Source organism: Adelges cooleyi, unplaced genomic scaffold (assembly GCF_023614345.1).
Source record: "Adelges cooleyi isolate 19-005CV unplaced genomic scaffold, UGA_ACOO_1.1 ACOO_flye_CR_arks_rails_tigmint_CR_PRNA_574, whole genome shotgun sequence".
Lineage (NCBI taxonomy): Eukaryota > Metazoa > Arthropoda > Insecta > Hemiptera > Adelgidae > Adelges > Adelges cooleyi.
The window spans coordinates 4,841,735-4,864,024 of NW_026096268.1; the positions used below are offsets into that span (position 1 = coordinate 4,841,735).

The window sequence follows — 22,290 nt, forward strand, 5'->3', positions numbered from 1 at the left end:
CATTTTACTGCACAACATTTAAATCTACCTACGATTAGAAATGATACTATGCGTAGGCACATTGTTTCAAAGATACAAAGTTGACTTACAAAAAAAGTAACAAAAAAAAAAACAATAGGATGACATAGGTACTCATTAGTCATTAATAGCATTTACCAATGGATTATGGAGCTGAGGAAAATAATATTACATTAAGCATTCGGATCACACGCTGAAGAACTGTGAAAGACACGTAATACAAACGAACCGCATTCCAAAACGGTTGTTTTTTTTTATATTGAACGCGCAATATTAAATGATCCACATAGCTTTTACATTGCTAAAGGATTTTTGTGTAACGAATGTAATTTTTCCATGTAATAAATCTATGTGAATCGTTGCTACCCGTTTGGAATATTTAAACGATTGAGATTTCAAAATATTATTCGAAAAATATACCTAGAGATTTTTTTGTTCATCAAATTTTAAGTCACAATTGAACACATTTCCGTTACGCCAAGTACACTATATCGATATGAACCAAAACTATTAAAATATTGTGTAATGGTTTAAAATGAATCGTTTAATTTATATTTGTATGTCATACTGTAAAAGAATGTATTCAATTTTGGCTAAACAGTAAACATGTTGTATTGATTAACTATTTAAATAGTTATACGATTTTATTTTAAGCATTATTTAAATGTATATGTAATTTAATTATTTGAATAGTAAAAAAAGCTAAACACTTATTAGAAAGTATTACTATAACATTTTAGAGTTAAATTTGTGAAAATAATTGTTGTACTTTGTAGGTAAACGTATTTATGGTAGTAAGAATATTTGGTCAATGTAGCGATGGCTTTTTTTTTAAAAGTTAAAATTATTTTTCAAAATTAATTATATCTAGATAATTTCTAGAAAATAATACTGATTAAAATAAGTTTTGCCAGTTGACATGTACGTAACGATTATAGTAATAAGCTTGTTAGATAGTTTTGAAAAGGTCAAGTAAACGTCCGAGTTGGTTTTTGGTGTACACCTATTACCAAAATATACTTACACTACCTTTTTGTTTACATTTGTATCGCTCTTATTCATTCCGCCGGCGTAACTATGGAAATAATGCATAGTATGTTTGATCAAACCATCATTTTGTTATGTATGTTATTAAAAGCCTTAAGTTTGTGCTCTTCAATACATGTTAAATAAATTACTTAATTTAAATTATTCAATAATAAAATAATTAACTATAAAATATTAATTATAATTAGGTTGTTTGACAATTTTTAACTACTAGTTTACAACTTCGCTATTAAACTAACAAACTAACTGTTCTATACAAGGGACGAAAATGTATATTTTACACTTTTCAAATATCTACTACTAGTTTAACCTTATCGTTTTATGTGTTAATTAATATATTATTATTATTTATTGTTATTTTACTATTATCATTGTGTTTAAGTTCTCTTAACTTTAATTATATACACTACCTATTGTTGGTCATGTTGATACACTTTTACTTATATTATTATAACATTTATACGTTCAAGGAATAAAACAACAGTATTTTGATTACATCAACAACAAGCTGTTTATTCTAATTGACTACACTTAAAAAAGTGTATTTTTTAGTGTAAAAAGAGGTAAAGTAAGTTTTTAGTGTACAATGTATCTTGATAGAACATTAATTATTATACTTGCATATTAAAAATTCCAAACACATTACGAGATTCTTTTATTGTTTTTTTTTTTTAATTCATTTTTATAACCTTACTTGTTGAAACAATTTTTTGATCATAAAAGGTTAACATAACGATTTAATATACATATATTTAACATTATAACGTGCAAAACACTGTTGCGATATAATAACACTAATGTAAAATAAAATTTAAATATATGTAAATTATATGCGCTAACTTAACTGTAGATGATTTAAAGAACAATTAAATAATAATGTTTATTTATGTACTTTTATTAACACTTATTTATTTTGTTTTTTCTACTAGGTATTCTCAAGCCGGACAAATTGATTTTTTACTCATTAGTATTGACACACTTATTATTTAAGCAAAATGCCAACTAAAAAGAAAACTCTATCCAATCCTATCGTATTGGTCAGTGATGATTCAATCGATCCGCCCGGTGCTACAATTGTAAATGAATCAAACACAAGTAATATTTTCATTGTATTCATGTAATTAATCACATTAATGTTATAAAATCATTAAAATGGTTATGCCATGCTAAATATTCACTATAGCCGAGTTGGCCGAAAAACCAAATGACGGGTTCAAAGTTATAATTATACCAAAGAAATTGCAAGATGATTTCAAGTGTGCGGTAGGTAAATATGCGTCCGTAAGCACACCGTGGATTCGATTGTCTCACCAAAAGGTTATTGACGATTTACAAACACAAAATGAAAAATCCTGCTTCTGGCCATTCCGCAAAAACCTTGAAGTGTGTATAACGTCTTTCAAATAAACTAATTACCACCTATAACAACGTCAAACAATATTTTTTATCAAATAATGTTGTTGTTCGTTAATACGATCCGTGTTTTAGAACATTCAAAACGATTACGTGTTGATTGGTTACAAACCGTTCAGCAAGACGGATGAAGAATTCTTAATATGCACCACGGATGCGGCTAGGAGGTACATAGAAGAAAAACAAATCAAAAAGAAAACAAATCCTAATCAACAAGTAGAGCGGTCTACGATTCGCGTTCCAGGTTCTTGGGAGACTTACGGTAGCGAAAAAGAAATACAAGAAAGCAAAACAACACATAGTCGTGAAAAGGTATATTTTATAACATTGACCGTAACGCTTTTGATTTACCATGGGCGTGTGTTGATCATTAAAAAAATTGAGAAATGCTTTGAGAGCTGTATGGAAGCGACGGTTGATGGTTTAGACGTTGAATAAAAGTCCAATAATTTTCAATTTGCAGATCACTTATGAATGGACACTGTCATTTGAGAGATTACAATCGAATCCCCAGTTGGATGATTCTAATTCGAAGTCTATGAATAATGGTTATATAAAATTAGAACCCGGGCCAAAACACAAAATCACAAAAGACGAAGGGCTGCTGGTTACCGATACAAGTACCCAAGTAATAATAAATTGCTTACTGGTATCAATGTTGTCGAATAGTAAAAAAATAATGTAACATTTGTTTGCAATTAGGCCGTAAAAGAGACTTTTAACAGAGAAATGCAAACAATACCAAGAATCAAACATAGCAAATGCATTCAATCGGTGGCTGTAGAAGAAGAAATGTTTCAACCACAGCCAACAACACAAACAAACGGACAACTCGAAGATTTTTTAAGAACCCATGTCCCCAAGTAAAACTAAAACTACAATATTTTTATTGCATAGATATATATGGATAAAACATCAAAGTGTTTTCAAGTTTTCTACGCTATACTTAAATGTCGTACACGTTTAGTCTAGAGTCCCAACTGCACTATAATGAGCTATATGATTTGTACGGAGACGACTATAAAGAGCTGTTACACGATAAATCTTTTAAAACAACTGAACAGAGATCAGTCTCTTTGAACGCTCAGCCAGAATACCGAAACATAACAGAGTTGCAATACGTGTCTTGTTTTTCGTGGCATCCTACAATATCAGGTAAGGTAATAATTAATGCGAAATATCGATATTCACTTGCTCCCCTATTTTATATTTTCAGGAGTATTCGCAGTGTCTTACTCATCTACAAATACAGCGTTACATAGAAATGTGAATCTCAAAGACGTCGATAACAATGTTGTGAAATCGACTGTCGAAGACGAAACATATGGTAACGTGTACAATGACGGGAAAAACGACAATAAATCTTTGAAGGTTCAGTCGGAATCCAGACTGTCTGAAGATAATTTCGAAGAAAAGATAACGACCATGTTGAACAACGATTACATTCAAGTTAGTAGTATTAAAATTTCACGTTACATAGTTTACAATTTATTACAGTTGATGACCAACGTTGTTTGTACTTGTGATTTCTCATAAAGAGAATGAGGATACTGCAAATAACCGATGATGATAACGACGAATGTGCCCAAGACGCCATAGCCGAATTGCGTAAAGCTTTCGTTGACGATTATTTTGAAGACAACCATCTGAAAAATTGCGAAAACAATACAAATACCGTAGAACGGCCAGCAACTTGTAACGACACGGATGAATCTGAAATTAGGAGAGAAGTTTCTAAAGAGAATAGAACACCGAAAGAAGGAGCAATCGGTCAGACTCCTTTCATTGACAGTGCAAAGAATCAATGGGATGATTTCGCGGCACCCGAAGAAGATGACTTTGAAATAGACCAACATGTAAAAGTAGTGGGAAAACGGGAACTCGTAACGCATGACAAACCGGGTACGGAAGCGAAAAGTAGTCCAGAAAATCAATTGGTTTATAATAAAGACGGTGCCGAAGACAAAGATGATGTCGATCATCACGGATCAGACACAGATAGCTTTTACAACATTTGGGGTGCCGACGAAGATTGGGTGTATGGCAACAATCTTAGGAATGCTGTTAGAAAACTGCATAGGTTGTATCCAAAATCGCTTGTACGGTATATATATACATATATTATTTTTGTACTAACAATGTAATTATGTTTTCAATAGGAATTTCAACAGGAAAAACGACCGTGAAACAAGAGACGACAAATTAGCTAGACTTTTGTTGTCGGAAGCGAATGCGGAGGAATCAATTAAGTACGTGAAGAAAAATAACGTTTGAACTTAGTGACAACCATTTCTTTTTTTTTTTTTAAATCAGAACTAATAACACGGTTAAAGAAAGAAAACAAATAGCCAAAGACGTGTCAGAAGCCGGAGTAACGTATCAACATTTGAAAAAACGAAAAAAATCTGCATATACAAAAGAGAGAGAAAGAACATCAGAAAAAATTAAATTGGAGTTGGCGACTTTAAATAATAACGAAAAATCAAAAACAAGCCCAATAGATATTACAAAAACATTAAAGGAGCAAAATAATCGAGTGGTAATCTGGTCGATCGACGACAACATATTTCCAAAGGTAAGCTATTTAGGCGTACTGTTACTGAAGAAACAAATATATTTTTAATTACTAATACAAAATTACACTCAAGTTGAGGTTGGACAGTCCCGAGGAGGTATGTTGCATTCAGTTTAACCCTAGGGACGGCAACACAGTAGTTGGAGGATTAAGAAACGGTCAGATAGGTATATGGGATATCACAGGAAAATTGGAAAACTTGAATTCTAACAGTTGTTGTACTATGTCGGAAAAAGAAAATACGCATCGCAAACGACTTGTAAAATAAAAACATTTCGATATCTATTTCTTTTAATATTGATTGATTATTTATAGCTATAGTTGTTGAAATGTTTAGTGGTCGTATATGAAATGGTCTATGGACATCGACCTTAAATCCCGAATCAAACCAACAGCTATGAGTGCTATCTTGGAATCGCACACTTCAATGGTAACTGCTATACAATGGATGCATCCAATGACCGAGGTTAGTCCTGTAAGCTATTTAAATACAGTTCTCACCTATTCTTACTAGTTTAGCTAAACACTTAAGTAAAGTTCAGCCGAAGTGTTGGTGTTTTTAAAACTATATTACTATATTAACTAAGGTAAACTGACAAATTAGTCATAAATATTTTTTACACTGTGCACTATTACTTAGGTTATTCAAATAAAAAATAAAAATAAATTTTGTTTTAGCTCTATTATTTTCTCTGTATTCTTTACAGTTTACACAAGCTGGTAAACTGGTTATGAATAATAATGATCAGTTTTCTAAACAATTTTTTTCCTCCTCTATGGATGGATGTATCAAACTTTGGGATTTACATTCGACGCCAATATTAAACGTTAAACAGAAAACCGCAAATACGAATTATCCACCTACTAACTATCCCGAGAAGTTGAACGAATATAAGTCACCTTTGAGAATATATCACAACCGGCTGCGACCTTCATACACGGTTTGAGTTATTTTGAATTTGTGTGCATTAACATTTTAAATTATCATACAGTAATATTATTTTAATAATTTTAAATTGAAATGACTATCAAAAAAAGTTACATGATATTTTTCACCATTGATGTAACAGATTAAAGTTTTGGAACCAGGGAAAAAAAACCCTAGCCCAATAACCGCGCTATCATTTGAAATCCCATTGATGAAATACAACTTTGTATCTGATCAACCGCTTACGGTAGGGAAACGACAATTTGAATACGGTGAGTTGCTTTACGGATATAAATTCAACATTAAGTGTAATTTCTTGATGACATCTTATTATGAACGGCCGGTTATGACTATATTATAGTAAAAACGTCAACGCGGGATCCGAATCGAATAATGGTGGTTGGAAGCATAATGGGTCAGATCGGCGTCATTACGTGGAATGGTTTTGATAGTTATCAGGAAGGCCAGAATGAAGAAGGTATTATCTCTACAGTGCGCTGAGCTACTAATTCACTTAATATTTTTTGATTTTTAGAGTGCAAACACATTTGGTGGGGATACGTACACGATGGACCGATCAGCTGCATTAAAAGAAATCCGTTTTATCCGGATATCCATCTAGTCTGCGGTGGTCATATTGTATCAATTTGGAATTTAAATTATAGCGTATGCCGTTGAAATATATTCGCTAATTGTTCACTAGACCGATAATAGGATATTAACAGTAGTTAATTATACATAATTATTGTACAGGGCGGTCCATTGTGGTGGAAGCGTTTTCGAGAGTTCACAACTAGCGGCTTATGGTCCAGCGTTCATGCGGGAGAGTTTCGAATATCATTCGATACCGGTGTGATCGAATTTTGGGACTTTATGATGCACTCGCACAAGCCTTATTTTGTATCCGAAATCCTCAGCGATGGAGCTATAACCAGTGGGTTCATGCTTGTCTCGTAAAATTGCGCTTTGCTTCTATAAAAACACCTTATTTGTATATAATAATTTTCCATACAGCGTTGTCTGCTCCAAATCCATTAGTACATTTTTTAAATGCCACAAGGTGCGAGAGTTCTAATGAAACAAGTGAGCTGATTGATTTCAATAAAAACGAATTTATCGGTTTCGCCGACTTCGCCGGGACCGTGCGGTTGTTTAGCATGAACGCAAATGTCTCAGATTTGAGAAAAATTAAAGAAGTCGGCCACTTGTTCCACAAAGAATCAGAAAGGAGGAGAGAACTAGATTTATGGAATGAAAGGTATAAAGAACAATTCGGATCAAAGGGAGAAAACGATTTCGATGACTGCGAATCGGTAGAGATACGAAAGCCGCCAACGGTGCACATAGAAAAACAATCGGAGCAACTTACTTCAGAACAAACAAAGAGAAAGATCTGCGTTGAAACGTTCAAGTATTTCAATCAAAGTGTTTATGTCATCAGTTATTTTAATTTGTTTTAACTTTGCGGTGTTATAGATGGTATTTTAATCGGAGAGGCTCACAAACGCGTTTGAGAAAAATGAAAGAAATACATACGGAACGACAAAGGCGTCACATGTTAGAAATTATAATGAAAAAAAAGAACGTCAGCAAAAAGCAATTGGAAGAGTTTATTAATCCGGTTCAACAAGAATCGGAAAGAAAAAAAGATTTCAAAGATGATATGGAAAGAATGAGGTCAGAAGCCGACAAAACTTTCAGGGATATTGTTAACAAATTGTTACCCTCCGAACAAAAGGTCGAATTCGTGAGTTAAAGTTGTTTTTTAAATAAACCAAGCTGATAGATTTCATACTGTTAAAATATTTAATAAATTGATCTCATACGGTAATAAAATTAGGTACTATAAATACTATACTATAAATAATAATATGTTTATTTTTAACTCTGCACTAACAGCTAAGTGTAATTTATAGAATTTAGACAGCGAGTTAAAAATGGACAATGATTCCGATAAAACAAAAAGTACGGTCGAACGAATTCGCAAATTGTTAGGTGCAGATTTTGAAGCCGAGAAGAAAAAATTGAACGAGATTGTTCAGAAAATTCCATTTAAGACCGTGCAAGAAGACTGGGCTCAATTAATCGATAACGCAGAAAGTGCTATTAGAGACAGACTGAACGATCCTACACTTTTAAAACCACCATCAATTCGGTAATTAATACTACACATATTTACTAGTTATTGATTTATATAATATGATAGTTATTTTAATAAATATACTAAAAACATTCTTTCTCGGTCTGGATTCGAGAACGGTTTAACTATCTTTCAACATGTTTACAGTACCATGCGTCGAAAGTTAGCTAAGAAATACATTGAAGATGGTTATGGAGTAAAGGAATTTGTGAGTCGCAAAGAAAAATATAAAAATGACCGGTTCACAATACGAGAAAACCATATACAACAATTGAGAGCGGTTTACGGTGAAAAATATAATATTTACTGGGATAAAGACCAGATTCAACATAGAATGGAAGACGCTCTTAGGATGCGAATTAAGGATTCGCCATTTTCATACGATGAACTACAGTTTCAAAAAGAAGAAGTAGGTAAGTCGAAACTCACTGTTATAATACTACAACAATTAGTGAAATGGCAAAACAATCAATAAGGTTCTTTGATATAATTTTTATTAGGAGATGGTTGTGAAACGGAGGACGTATAATATTTGGGATCTTCATTCAAAGTCTTCATTTAAACTAAATGTTAAGAATGACGTTTGACAAATCTTACTTGAATACCGTACAAGTGAATGCCTAAAATTACAAATCAACAAGGCAGAAATAAAGGTGGAAAATGATCAAAAGGCGAAATTAGTAGGAGAAAATTATGTAACATAAATTAAAAAAAATAAGAATAATAAGTATTATCCAAAATTCTGGAGCTACATATAAACGGTTCTAGCTCTGGAAGTTATAAAAATACAGTTATGTAGATTTCACTTGTTTTATTCAACGTCGAATTTTTGAAAACTTCGATTTCTTAGCACAATTGACACACATATTATTGAATATACATAATATTGTGTAACATATCTGTAACATAGGTTTAAAAGGATCGATGTGAAATGTTGACACCGCAAAAAACATGTAAATTAGTATAACCTACATACTGTGTCAAAAAAAAAAAAAAAATACATAAAAGTAATGAAGAGTTGTATAGAGCTTTAAAGAATATATTATATAAAAAAACATATTTTCCAAAAGTCGCCTTACTTAATATAGTCTACATCATTTAGACAAAAACATCATATTTGATTTTAATTTTTGCAAGTATTGGTTTCATGAAAAATATCGTTGCTTTGTTTTGATTTTATGCAGAATAATAAATATTTAATTATTCGCTATAACTATAGCTTAATAAAATTCAACATTTTGCAAGAAGAAGGGGAAGAATATTTGTTTTTTTTCAAAACAAAATTTGGTTAAATTACTGAAATCATGTCACATTATTGGGTTTAAATTTTATTAAGTTCTGGAATTCTATTAACTTTTGTATATACCTAACCAAATATTTAACGTGTAAAACGTCATATTATAATCGAATAAAAGCTTTATTTTTGAATGGTTTGTAAAAATAAAGAATACATTCAATTATTGTATATATATATATATTAAGTAACTGTACTTAATGATTATCAAATCATAGTTCAAGTATTTAATTACAATTTAGTACATCAGTAATGAAAACTTAAATCAGTCGTATTTTATTTGTTTAGAATGTTTTTAAATAAAATATTACGTGTTATTATACATATTCTATTATTTATATACTATATTTTTATATATTACGTTAAATTGCGTGAACTAAATAAATTCAAGACGAGCGGTAAATAATTATCAGCGTGTTTTCGCTTCGGAACGTCTGGCGGGCTGTTTCAACAAAAACGGTTGAAAACAACATCTATGTGTATTTGAACGAAAAACAAAAATCGAGCGAAACAAATAACGACTTGCGCTTTATTTTCATAGGTTTTCGCATGAAAACAAGTAACGACAAAATATATTCTAGGTCATACGACCGTTGTGTTGATTTCTACGAGACATTAGTACAGCAACTATACAACAGTAAGCATGTCGCACGTTCCATGTTTCTTGATTATCGCCGTGGCCGTGTGTATCGGCTCAATTACCGCCGGCGATGTTGCGGCCGGAATCGAAGAACAATGGAATACCGTGCGAAAGCTCAATAAGGGACCGTATGCGGAACCAATGCCGGATGTCGCGCCTAAGGACGAAGAGACGATAATGGAAAACATAAGTGCGGGATACGCAGACCTGAAGTGTAGCTATTCGTTCAGTGTGCTGTTGCATCTAAAGCTGACCAAAGGCCGGGTCACGCGGAAGCGAAAGACCGGCCAGAAAGGTGCGGGTGAAAATATCGAAACCGACGTGACGTTCAGGAATGAAGGCCGGCAGATATTGGAGTTTATGAATCACATCCCCGACGACAAGGTGCGGTCCGAAATCAGCATATTTTGGTCATTCGCCATGTACACCGAAAGGGTGCAAAAGTACGGGACCATGGTCTTCGAAGAAGCAGAAGAAGAGAAAGTGAAGGAATCGCTGACCATCGTGCACGATGCGGTGACACAATTGTTCGAAAAGTGTTTGGGAGAATGCATGTGTTACGACGAGAACTCTGGATTGCGGTCGAAGGGTTTGCTTTTGAAAAAAATCGACGGTTTGGTCAGTTCGGCCAAAGGTCCAGAATCCAAGGTTACGTTGATCGGTGAAAATAAAAATAAGTTCAAACAACAGGTCGAAGTCAACAGACAACTGATCCCATACCACGACGATTGTACAAACCAGCTGAAAATGCAACGCATGCACCTGAACAACTTGCATAAATCAGACACGGACATGACTATCCTGGTGCAGCATTTGGGTATGTTTGACCAAAATTCACAAATATTATTCGTAAACGAATTAAACAAATCATTTAACTTAGCCGTGAGCACTACGGCACCGCTACACAAGCATATGGACGGTCTCGCACGGTTTCAACAAGTTTTCATGCAAATGCTCAAAGCAATCATGCTACGTATAGTGCACAAATACTTGGAGCGCGTATATAACAAAAATAATTCTAAGTTGGCATATTTAAAGGGTAAAAGAAAATCTGTCCACGAGTCTCACACGGACGAAATGCAGATTGTACTGACTAATTTCTACGAATATCTTAAATTCGCTGCCTGTAACGACGCACTCATGTCCAAAGACATTGAAAAAGTCATTGAAGACTTTAGTAATCCCACGGTTAGTTTAAGCAACAAAAATCAAATCAATACATTGATGACTTACATCCACGATTCATTGATAAGCATTATGAAGAAAATACGTATCGGATTTTCATTGACTTACTACGACGTTGTCACTGAAGCACCCAGTAAATTCCCAATACCCAGCAATATAAATAATACAGTTAAAAGTGTGGTAAAAAATAAACTTAGATATATGGCTAATAAACACCTTGATGTGTTGGCAACCCAATTTGAGATACAACAAACGAGTGGCGGAGAGGATAAGTTGTTAGACGAGAATGTTCTGAGAGGCAAAATTTTTATTGAATTTATACGCAAAAAATTAGAATTTGTCAATTTTCCTTTTATTTGGTCCTGTTCAAGTGTCATGAAATCGGATTGGGTAACTAAATTACAATTATAGAAGTTGATATGCTGGATGAAAACGATATTACAGACGTTGACAATGATTCATATAGAGCGGTGAACGAGTAATAATCGACAAAAACAGCAGTACACTTCAATCTTTATGTATTTTCTAAAATGATTTCAACATTTCCATATTTTATTATTCTTATGCCATTTTGTCTTTTTAAAATTAACAATCATTGTACTAATATCAACTTGATTTATTGTTTTGTTTGTAATTAAGATAATAGGTTATTACAATATATACATACATTTACTTTTTGATATGACCGCAGACTATTTATCTTATTATTATCCATATAAGACGTGTAATTAACATAATATATCTCTCTAGTTTGGTTTCTATTCTAACGTGCAAAAAAAGTACTTCTTAATCAGAGAAAGCCGATATCCTAAAATACAAATATACAACTGGTTTTAATTAAATTACTTGATGTGTATTTGTGAAACTGGAGACCAAGGGTCCGGATAAAGTTCCTGAAATTGTTCCGGGACTTACTCGTAAGTTCCGGAGTAAAAAGATATTTGTGTGTTAAATCGTAAAAATAAAACGTTTACTAAAATTGCATCCAAGTTTCAGCATTGGCGTTAAATCTACTTGCCAACAAAGCATTTGTTAATGTTTTATTTCTTATATAATCGCCTATGGGCCATGACGATATCCGATAAACTTTATGCACGATATGTGCATTATTTTAATCCGGCCAAAAATATAGTAACTACCCATTTTTAAACTCTATATTATTCTGTTTTAATTCTCAGTTTTAATATTCTGTTGCAATCATAGATTTGGTTATTAATAAGTTACGTTTTTCGACATTTTACTTAGATTTGTTAAGTGAAATTGAAAATAACAGTTTTAACTTTTAATGTAATTTTGTTTTATTCATTATAGTACAATTAACAACTTCTTAATAGGATACACGGTTAGAAATTAGAATACAATAACACAAGTATGATGTTACGAACAAAAATCGTGTACACTTACACAAAAAGTATGAAATAGGTGCATGTCAATATTAAAATGATTTCTATGGATACGTGTTAAAACGAACAAATTGATTTTAGTGATTTATAATTTCGAAAAAAAAGGAGCTATTCAGTTATTGTTTCAGGCTTAAACAATTAAACTAGTTCCTTTTCTCGTTTCATAATTTTTAATATAATTAACATTGCTATGGTCTATAGGAGTAAAATATAGTTATTTTTGACTTTGAAATTGATCTGAATAGATTATGTTTTTTTTAACAACAAAAATATATTAAATTCAAATGTTTTGATTTTTTAATAATAAATGGTTATTCCTTTTTTTTTTTATGAACAAATGTAACTTATAAAACAATACTTATACGCGATGACCATATTATTGATGTATACTGTAACTGACAAGTGACCTTACTTTAAAAAAATACGCTGAAAAATAAAAATAAAGAAAAAGTTGCCATTCTATCAAGGGGCAAGGGGATAATGATATATAGGTATATTTTTTTTTATTATACATGCTAATTTATTAAAAATAAAATTAAAGATAATTTTTATTTTATTTGTGTTTAACGAAAAAACCGTTTCCATTAAAAATGTTACGAAATTCCAGTAGTCGTTGAACACAAAAAATAAAAAATAAAAAGCGAAATTAATTGTATAGAACGGATGGCCGGAGCAAAAATCATACAACTTTACTCCTCAAGTTTTGGCGTCGTGTCTTTAAAGATAAATGTATCTCTAGCGATAGTCTCTTGTAGTGCAATAAAGACCTCGTTAATCGGCAAATTACCAACTCTTCTGGACGGTTGACCTCTTTTCAAGAGTCCAGCCATGTTGTCGAATCGCTCCGTGAAATCTTGGCAAGCTGTCTCGAAGAACCGATTGGCTTTCGATTGGTCTTGATTCGGCTGCCGCATTACGAGGGCGGCACGTTCTACTTGCTGGATCGGCTCGAACCATACGTTGAATTGTGAAAATTTGATTCGGATAAGCTCTAGCAAATCGCTGAAAGAATTACAAGCGTTCATCATTAGCCTTTGGTCGGCCAATAGTTTCACTGACAATTCGCAAAAGTCGGACACTGCTGAAATGGCAGCACTTTCGACCGCGTTCATAAACCGTGAGTGTGCCTCCAAGGTATGCCCCTTATTTACGCAATCGTTCAGAATGGTACGCAATGTATTCCCGGTGATATGGTTAAGGTAGTAAAAATACAATCTGACCCCCGTGTGAATAATGTTAACTACATTTCCTTGGGCATCTTTTACTTCGAACTCTACATTTTTGTCATTAGCGTCGAACGCAGAGTCAATAGCGCGCGCGTTGAATTCGGACCAGTCAGCACGAGTGTTCGGGTAGGTTACACATGGAATATTCGTATCGGTGTAGCATGTGCCCTCTTGTATCATCAGCTCCATCATATTGGTCTCACTTTTTTGGATGTTTTGTATATACTTTATCGAGTAATATGGATCTGGTTGTGGATCTGGTTGTGGATCTGGTTGTGGATCTGGGGAACATATCAGTTGAAAACGCTGAACGACCAAAATAATAGCACAGATTTGTATCGCGTACATTTTTCACTTTATCTTGCACAGTAAAAAAAAAAAAAAAACGATATGACTATAAACCCGTTTAATACACAAGTTTTGTATCTTTTTAATTCTATCCGCCGATTACCAACACCCTATTGTCATGCAAAAGTGGACTGTTCGTACTAGTAGCAAAATGTGTTATTGTATTATTCATTTTTTATATTAGATGCCTACAACACTTAAAATACTTGCGTTTTATATCGTTCGAAAAACCTGAACAAACAACGTATCGATGACAAAAGAGTGCCAAATCAGCACTGTTTTGTCTTCGAAGATATTTAGTTGAAGAAAAAAAAGGAAACTACGTTGAATATTTTTTTATTAAGCAATATTTTATAAAATATTGCTAAAAATACCTACGTAATTGAAGATAGATAATGTATTTTTAACAGGTTTATAAGGCTTTAGGTTCAACTAATTTATTGTCATTGGTTTTTCTTATACTTTTTATAAAAAAATGTTTGAACATTTTTTACATTGATCGAATTTTTACAATTTTTAGCATTAAATATCAAAATTTCCTATAGAATGTGATTTTCGAGAAAACCCGAAATTTCCAAAAAAATGTGTAAACGGATTTGTAATTAATTCGAAAGGATCACCAAAAATAATAATATATGTATTTGAATTTTTCCAGTTGTTGGTTTTATGAAGAATATCGTTACTTTGTTTTGATGATATTTATATAGTATATTAAATATTCAATTAAGCGCTATAATTATATTTCATGTAAAACGATGACTTTAAAACTATAAAATCCATCGAAAATTCAACACTTGCAGGGAGATAGGGAAGAATATTTTTGTTTTTTTGCAAAATAAAACTTGTTTAAATTACCGAAATCATGTTACGTTATTGGATTTCAGTTTTATTGAGTTCTGAGTTATAAGTATTTAAATACTATGCGTTTATACTAAAATCAGACGTACTTTATTATTTTTAAATGTACCTACCTATTCGAAAAAAAAATATTGCACTCAGTGATTTGTTAAAATGCGTGATCTAAAAAAAACTACATTTGGCGAAACGAAACAAAATCAAACAATATGAGCTGTGCTTAAGATTCAAAGGTTTTCGCATAAAAAAAAAAAGTAACAACAAAGTATGTTTTCGGTCGCGCAACCGGTGTTGTGTTGATTTGTTCGAGATATTTTTACAGCGACTATACAACGGTGAATATGTCGCACGTTCCATGTTTGTTGTCCATCTTAATTATCGCCATGGCTTTGTGTATGGGCTTTAGCTCAATAGCAATCGTCAATCGTACAGGTAAAATCGAAGAACAATGGAATACCGTGCGAAAGCTCAATAAGGGTCTGTATGCGAAACCAATGCTGGAGGACACCATTCGGGATGAAGGGACGCTAATGGAGCACATACGTAAAGGATACGAAGACCTTAAGTGTAGCTATTTGTTCAGTGTGCTGTTGCATCTAAAGCTGACCGAAAACCTGGTGATATTGAAGCCTCACGTGGAAGCAAACACTGACAGGAAAGGTGCGGGCAAAAATATCGTAACCGATGTGTCGTTTTGGAATGAAGGCCGGCAGATATTGGCGTTTATGAATCACATTCACATCGACGAGCTGCGGTCCACGACCAGCACATTGCGGTTTGAACTCAGCGTGTTTTGGATATTCGCCATGTACACCGAAAGGGTGCAGAAGTACGCGACCAACGACTTGGTAAGAAACGAAGAGGCGAAGAAATCGCTGACCATCATACACACTGCGGTGACGAAATTGTTCGAAGACTGTTCGAACGAATGCATAGTTTACGATCAGAACTCCGGCTTGCCGTTGGAGGAGGTTTCGCTTTTGGATAAAATCAATGAACGCTTCAGTTCAGCCAAAGATCCAGATTCGCAGATAACGTTGATCGGTGAAAATAAAAGTGAGTTCAAACAACAAGTCGACGACAACCATCAAATTATTATCCCCTACCCCGACGGTAGTAAAGACCAGCTGAAAATGACATGCATGTACCTAAACAACGTGCATGAATCAATCGACGACATTACTTTGCTGGTACAACATTTGGGTATGTTCGACAAAAATTCACAAAACTCATTCGTTAACAAATTAAGCGACCTGTTCGAAGTAGCCACGAGCACTACGGCACCGCTATACCACCAAATGGAAGTTCTCGGTTGGTTTCAACAATATTTCATTGAAATACTCAAGGCAATCGCTCTGAGTATAGCGTACAAACACTTGGAGTGCTTAAAAAGTCGGTTGAATGATAACACAGGCTCTCAAAGTCCTTTGTCCGAGATTCAATCTCAGACAAAAGAAATGCATACAGTACTGACCGATTTCTACGATTATTTAAATTTGGCTGCCTATAACGACACGCTCATGCCCAGAGTCATTAAAGAGTTTAGCAAGTCCGTGGATTATTTAAACAGTATAAATCAAATAGATGATCTGATGAAGCACACCAACAGTTCGTTGAACGAAATTAACAGAAACATACGTTTCAAAATGACCTCGACGAAAAATTTAAATATGATATTTTCAAATTTATTACATCCTGTTAAATATCTGGCTAACAAACACCTTTTTATTGTAGCAAAACGATATGGACTGAAAACAAGCATTGATGATGTTTCTACATCATTAAAAAAGAATGTTCTAAGAGGCAAGATTTTTATTGAATTTATACGCAATACATTCGACTGTTCTTATTTTATTTGGTATTATTCAATTATCATTGAATCGATATGGGTAGAAAAATTAGAAAACATAGAAAAGAATATGATGGAAAACGATGTAACAGACGTTCGCACAGATCGATATAAAACGGTGAACGAGTAAAAGTCTGTTATTAATCGACAAATAATGGCAAAACAGATTGTAGAATCTTAATGTATTTTCTAAAATTATTTTAACATTTCCATACTTGAATTAATATTTTAATGTCGTTTCGTCTATTTATTGCACAAATATCAATTTATTAATTTATAACTTATTGACAAATATTAATTATTGTTTTGTTTATAATTAATATAATAAATTATTACAATATAAACATGCCTATCATTAAAGATCCCCAAATAATATAATAATAATCAAATTAGTTTTAATTTTGGAGACTTATTGTAATAATAAAACTACGTCAATTTTAAACATATTGTTTTTGGATATATTTCTTATTTAAAGCATTGGTGTATGACTAACAGGAAACTGTTTGAACAAACACACAAAACATCGCATTAAAATATGTTTTCTTGTTATTTCGTTAAATAACACGACCTTAAGCGTGTTTGTAAGTATTGACTACTATTTTTTATTTAAATTTGGTACACACAATATTCATTCAAGAGTTGTTATAGACCAGTAATATTTATTAATTAAATTGTGGAAAATGTAAAAAATACAATGCAGTAAAATTTGAATTACAAAAGATTATCTAAAAATTGTTTAATTTCACGAATATGTTTTACATTTACGTTAACTGCAAGTGTAAAAATAATGAACATAATGAAAATATTTTTCGGACATTGACTGTTGATTTCCTCTCAAACAGCAATCTAGATGTTTACTAGCGGGTACAGAGTAACTTCAACAAAAAAGTACGATCGAACTAATTTGCAAATTATGAAGCCGAGAAAGAAAATCGAGCATGATTATGCAGAAAAAACCGTTTAAAGCCGTGCAAGATCATTGGGCTTCTGGGAAACCTAGGTATTTAATTATACAATGTAGTAGGTACTTAAGTAATAAAAACCGATATAAGATGTATTTTAGTTTTGCAAAACGAACCTATTCAAATAAAATATTACCTTCGGCGTTTTGTTAAAATGCTTGAACTGAAAAAACAACATTTATATGTATTTTGGCGAAACAGATCAGAACTCGAACGAAATAAATAACTTGTGCTTAAGAGTCATAGCTTTTCTCATAAAAACAAGTAACATCAAAATATGTTTTATTGTGTTGATTTTTTCGAGATATTATTAAAAGTCACAATTCAGGACGAAATAGCGCTAATGGAAAACATACTTACGGGTTACGAAGACCTTAAGTGTGTAGCTATTTGTTCCGTACGTCTTACATATTAACCTAGATATTTACTAAGGTCAAAAATTTCGGTGTGAGGGTGTGCACATTGAAACTACAGGTCTGAGTGCATAGGCACTTCTTGGGTTCAAGAATTTTCATTTTTAACGGATATAAAAAAAAAATGTATAGTAACATATGTATTTTATATATTCATTGTATCATGAATATCCGGTTAAAAATACAATTAAAATTTTCATTTACTATTTATTTTAACATCTTTTTGTTTTTAACAGCAATGTTTTTCGTTATGCTGTCAGCAAGTACATGTAGAAAAAAAAACCAAGCACGCTTCAAACCAAGTACAGTATAAATAGACATGCCTAATCAATATTCTATACCAATTTTGACTCGGTCCGACCGGTTTTTGCGGAGATATTGCAAATCGAAGTTGACGGTTGAAAGAACGGTTACATTTTTTTTCGGTGGTTCCCGATTTTGAGGATGAAGGAGTTGACATTTTTTTACTTTAGACCCACTAAAGTATCATCTGCATACAAATTGGGATCTGTAGAGGTGCTACATGAGAAATTCGTTCCACAGAAAAATAAGTTGGCGTGTCTACAGACAAAAAAATATACGCATCTTTATAAAACCAATAACTTCTTGATATAGCATAGAAAGCAAAAATGAAAATTAATTAAACAATAATAATTATACATTATTTAAATGTATTATACGTATTAATGTATTATTGTATCAATTACAATACTTAAATATAATTACAAATTAATATAATTCAAAGCTTATATTATTTAATTTTGCATAAGCCCACTTCATTTTTAAAATTTTACATTTAAGTATACATATAAACATTAAATAGTTTACACGGTATAAACTATAAAATTTACAATAATAACATTTTCACAACAATTATCAGTTAAAATTTATACGCAACATTTTCTTGAAAACAATTCCATTACTTTTTACTTTTCGTCTTTTTCTTTATATTCCACTACTCCTCTTTGTATTAACTCGGGGATTTCAACTGCTAACCACGGTCCCAACTATAACAAAAAGTATTTATTAACATAAATGTGTATAGTATGTGCGCAACACAGTATACAAGGTATCAAACTTAGTACTAAAGTCATCAAGTATGATTCTCGTACCTAGTACAATGCTGTTTATTTGCTACGATAATTGAACATTAAAATTTCTATGCATACTTCCGGATTCAAAAGTATGTGGATTGAGTAAAGAATTAGTGACAGATAAGAATAAGTAGGGCGAGAGACTTGCTGGCCGGCCCTGCTGGTACAGAAAAACACGAAGAACGAAACATTATGAATACTATCGGTAGAGTGAGTTTGTTTCTTTTTTAGAACTCTCCTGCCACAACAGGACAAGGCCTTCTATGTTCAACAGTTAGATATTAATTCAAAAGTCCATAATAGTGAACACACATTGTAGTTATAAATAATTTCAATAACATTTCTTTTATGAAATACAATTGTTAATTAAATGATTATTGACTTACACCGAGAGCTAATGCGTGAGATATGCCAAACTTAGGTACATTTCTTGCCCACAGTGGTTTGAAATGGTCGGACAAGCATATCTTCCCTCCTCTATACATTTTAGCAGTTTTACCATCCAACTCAGGCAGCGCAATTTCAGGAGCTGTCATTGGAAACGTTACGGGAATCTAAAACATAATAATAATTCTGGGTAAATTTTGCCCACTAAACAATAATATATATAATCTGGGCACTCACGTCAAACTCTATATCGAATTCATACTTCAGCTGGTTGTGAAATACCCAGCACTTTCCGAACCATTTGGTGCCCTCTTTGTTCGACTCTAAGCGAAACCAATCGTTGTCGGCTGCTTTATTATTTTGAACATACTGAAACAAAGTCATTCAAATTAATCTAATAAAATCTACAAGCTAATGGGTTGTTTAGAAAATTGGAAGTACATACTTGGATTAGCGACTGGTATTCTTCTTTCAGTCTTTGTGGCCATAAATCGACATCACGAGGACCCGCTTTAGTTTTCAATAACGGTATAGACTTTACCGTCTGTTTCGTTTTATCCATTTTTCATTTAATTCGACTACCACTAAAACTATAATAATATTATACAAATTACTTTTACGTTTAACGATAATAGTTAATAGCTAACTTATACAATTTAAAACAACATCATACCAGAAATAATTTATATTTCATAATTATTGGCTATTTGTAAATAAAGTGAATGCCAATTTCTTATCAGTAAATACGTTGCAAGTTGTTCGTCAACAGAAATGATAACAAAAAACAAAAATTATTGGAACAGCGCGCCCTATCCCGAAAAAATGTTGAATTTCACTCTTATTTGCTTATGACTTGATGGACAGATGTCGCCAAAATGCAAAAATTGTATAATATTATTATGGCCACCGAGTCCTCAGTTCTATAGTAACATAATAGTGATAATTTGTAAAGCAATGGGATTTTTTCCCTCTAAAATTCTATACACCTACTACTATTTTATAACTTAAAAATGTTTCATTGAGGGGGAAACCTATATTACATTTAAAAATATTTGTTTCCGTCAATGGCTACTAGAAGTATTGAAGTATATCATTAAGATTTAAATGGAATATCAAAGTATTTATGTACTTTATATTGCTTACACAAAAGATACAACGCGCATATTCATTAATTTGTCATTTAAACTTTAAACGAGTTTTTCTTAGAATTCTCACAAAAATTAATTCTCAACAAATTAATTTGTTTCTGTTATTTTCTGGTGAGCCTATAAGTATACAATATATTTTAGATAAACTAAAAAATCGTATAGTTATTACCTATTTTTACGTTCTGTTATTATTTAAAAACTATATTTTTCTCGTCAAATTCTTATATTATAAAAAATATATTTTTTGTTCACTTTTATGTCCTACACGACGCCCGCAGTAGGCAAAATCGTTATCGAAGAAAATATGATTTAATTATTTTGTAAAAACAAATGATCAAAATTTACCTTTTTTTAAGCTTTGTAAACCAGGTTCTCCCCTAAATGTCTGAACAGGGATGGTCAATACATTTAAGACAAGGTTAATTAATACATTTAAGACAAACATAATTAATTTTATGTAGGTCTTAATACGTTAAACGATATTGATTTTTAAAACTTATTTGTATAGATACTTTTACAACTAAACTTTTAAAAGTTTACGAACTTTACTTTGAGAACCGCATACATTTTATAGGTAAAAACTTGCCTTCTACCTTCTTTTAATGCTGTCAATATTTTATAACATATATGTTAGCTTTGAGCTATAGTTTTTGTTTAAGTTTGTACTAATAACTAATATCCGTCTTTTGCTATTCAGAAGGATAATGTTATAATATGCTTCACTCTAAGTTTATAAGTGCTCTTAAAAATAAACTAAATATACAGCAACAAAAAAATTGTGTAGTCTTGTATCGTATGTCTGTACCACATTAATAAGGAGGGTAGGGTATGTTATCTAATCTTATTATTATAAATAATAAATGTTTGCTATTAAAACGTATAAACAGTTAATAACTAGTCAATGTAATTCACATAAGCTGATTAGCTAACGTAATAACGACTAGCAAACGAACTAAATAATATTTTTTTTAATCTTAGGTTGATTGTACGTTTATTTACACAAATGTTTTTTCCTTTAAATCCTTCAAACAAACCAAAAAAATAAAAATAAGAGATAACGAATCAAAACAACTATTCGTTAGTATGTATAATAATATATAATTATTGAGTTCAACGAATACCAAATAAATTTGCGATAAATAATCTAAAAATAAATTACTAAACTAAAGTTACCTTATTATTTATTTATCATTTTTTTATTTGGAATGAAATTATTCCTACAACGCCCATCTCTGAATGTGGACATTTTTGTAATTTTGATTATTTCAACTTCTGTTTCGGTTTATTTTTTTAAGCTTTGGGGCTAATACCTACCCATTTTGATGGCCAAAAATAACTTACAGTATAATGTTTCACGCCTAGTAC

The 22,290-nt window shown here is 32.1% G+C and overlaps 2 protein-coding genes across 3 annotated transcripts; one reads left to right on the forward strand and one right to left on the reverse strand.

Moving 5' to 3' along the window:
- Positions 1 to 3,043: 3,043 nt before the first annotated feature.
- LOC126843044 (uncharacterized) lies at positions 3,044 to 8,629 on the forward strand. Its single transcript, XM_050580344.1, has 18 exons — positions 3,044 to 3,106; positions 3,181 to 3,341; positions 3,446 to 3,633; positions 3,695 to 3,927; positions 4,017 to 4,558; positions 4,638 to 4,727; positions 4,792 to 5,053; positions 5,127 to 5,312; positions 5,391 to 5,519; positions 5,761 to 5,994; positions 6,124 to 6,253; positions 6,343 to 6,459; positions 6,517 to 6,647; positions 6,735 to 6,915; positions 6,996 to 7,392; positions 7,458 to 7,728; positions 7,898 to 8,136; positions 8,269 to 8,629. Exons 2-18 carry the CDS (start codon positions 3,208 to 3,210, stop codon positions 8,594 to 8,596), a joined length of 3,792 nt encoding a protein of 1,263 aa, XP_050436301.1. The 5' UTR covers positions 3,044 to 3,106; positions 3,181 to 3,207; the 3' UTR covers positions 8,597 to 8,629.
- A 10,417-nt stretch (positions 8,630 to 19,046) lies between these two features.
- LOC126843099 (ubiquitin-fold modifier-conjugating enzyme 1) lies at positions 19,047 to 20,517 on the reverse strand. Of its 2 annotated transcripts, XM_050580424.1 has the most exons (5): positions 20,451 to 20,517; positions 20,223 to 20,367; positions 20,015 to 20,146; positions 19,777 to 19,944; positions 19,047 to 19,303 (listed from the first exon to the last, which is right to left on the reverse strand). In XM_050580424.1, exons 2-5 carry the CDS (start codon positions 20,337 to 20,339, stop codon positions 19,223 to 19,225), a joined length of 498 nt encoding a protein of 165 aa, XP_050436381.1. In that variant the 5' UTR covers positions 20,340 to 20,367; positions 20,451 to 20,517; the 3' UTR covers positions 19,047 to 19,222. The 2 variants fall into 2 exon arrangements, with proteins under 2 accessions (XP_050436381.1, XP_050436380.1); XM_050580423.1 differs by having other exon boundaries at positions 20,223 to 20,496.
- Positions 20,518 to 22,290: the final 1,773 nt, after the last annotated feature.

Bases quoted from the DNA above. Each gene is read 5' to 3' on its own strand.
- LOC126843099 (XM_050580424.1), bottom strand. From the start codon at position 20,339: ATGGATAAAACGAAACAGACGGTAAAGTCTATACCGTTATTGAAAACT. The intron at 20,147-20,222 runs GTATGTACTTCC...ACTTTGTTTCAG, and splicing joins AATACCAGTCGCTAATCCAA to TATGTTCAAAATAATAAAGC. The intron at 19,304-19,776 runs GTAAGTCAATAA...TTTTTGTTATAG, and splicing joins CTCACGCATTAGCTCTCGGT to TTGGGACCGTGGTTAGCAGT.
- LOC126843044 (XM_050580344.1), top strand. From the start codon at position 3,208: ATGCAAACAATACCAAGAATCAAACATAGCAAATGCATTCAATCGGTG. The intron at 5,995-6,123 runs GTTTGAGTTATT...TTGATGTAACAG, and splicing joins GGCTGCGACCTTCATACACG to ATTAAAGTTTTGGAACCAGG. The intron at 7,393-7,457 runs GTATTTCAATCA...GCGGTGTTATAG, and splicing joins ATCTGCGTTGAAACGTTCAA to ATGGTATTTTAATCGGAGAG.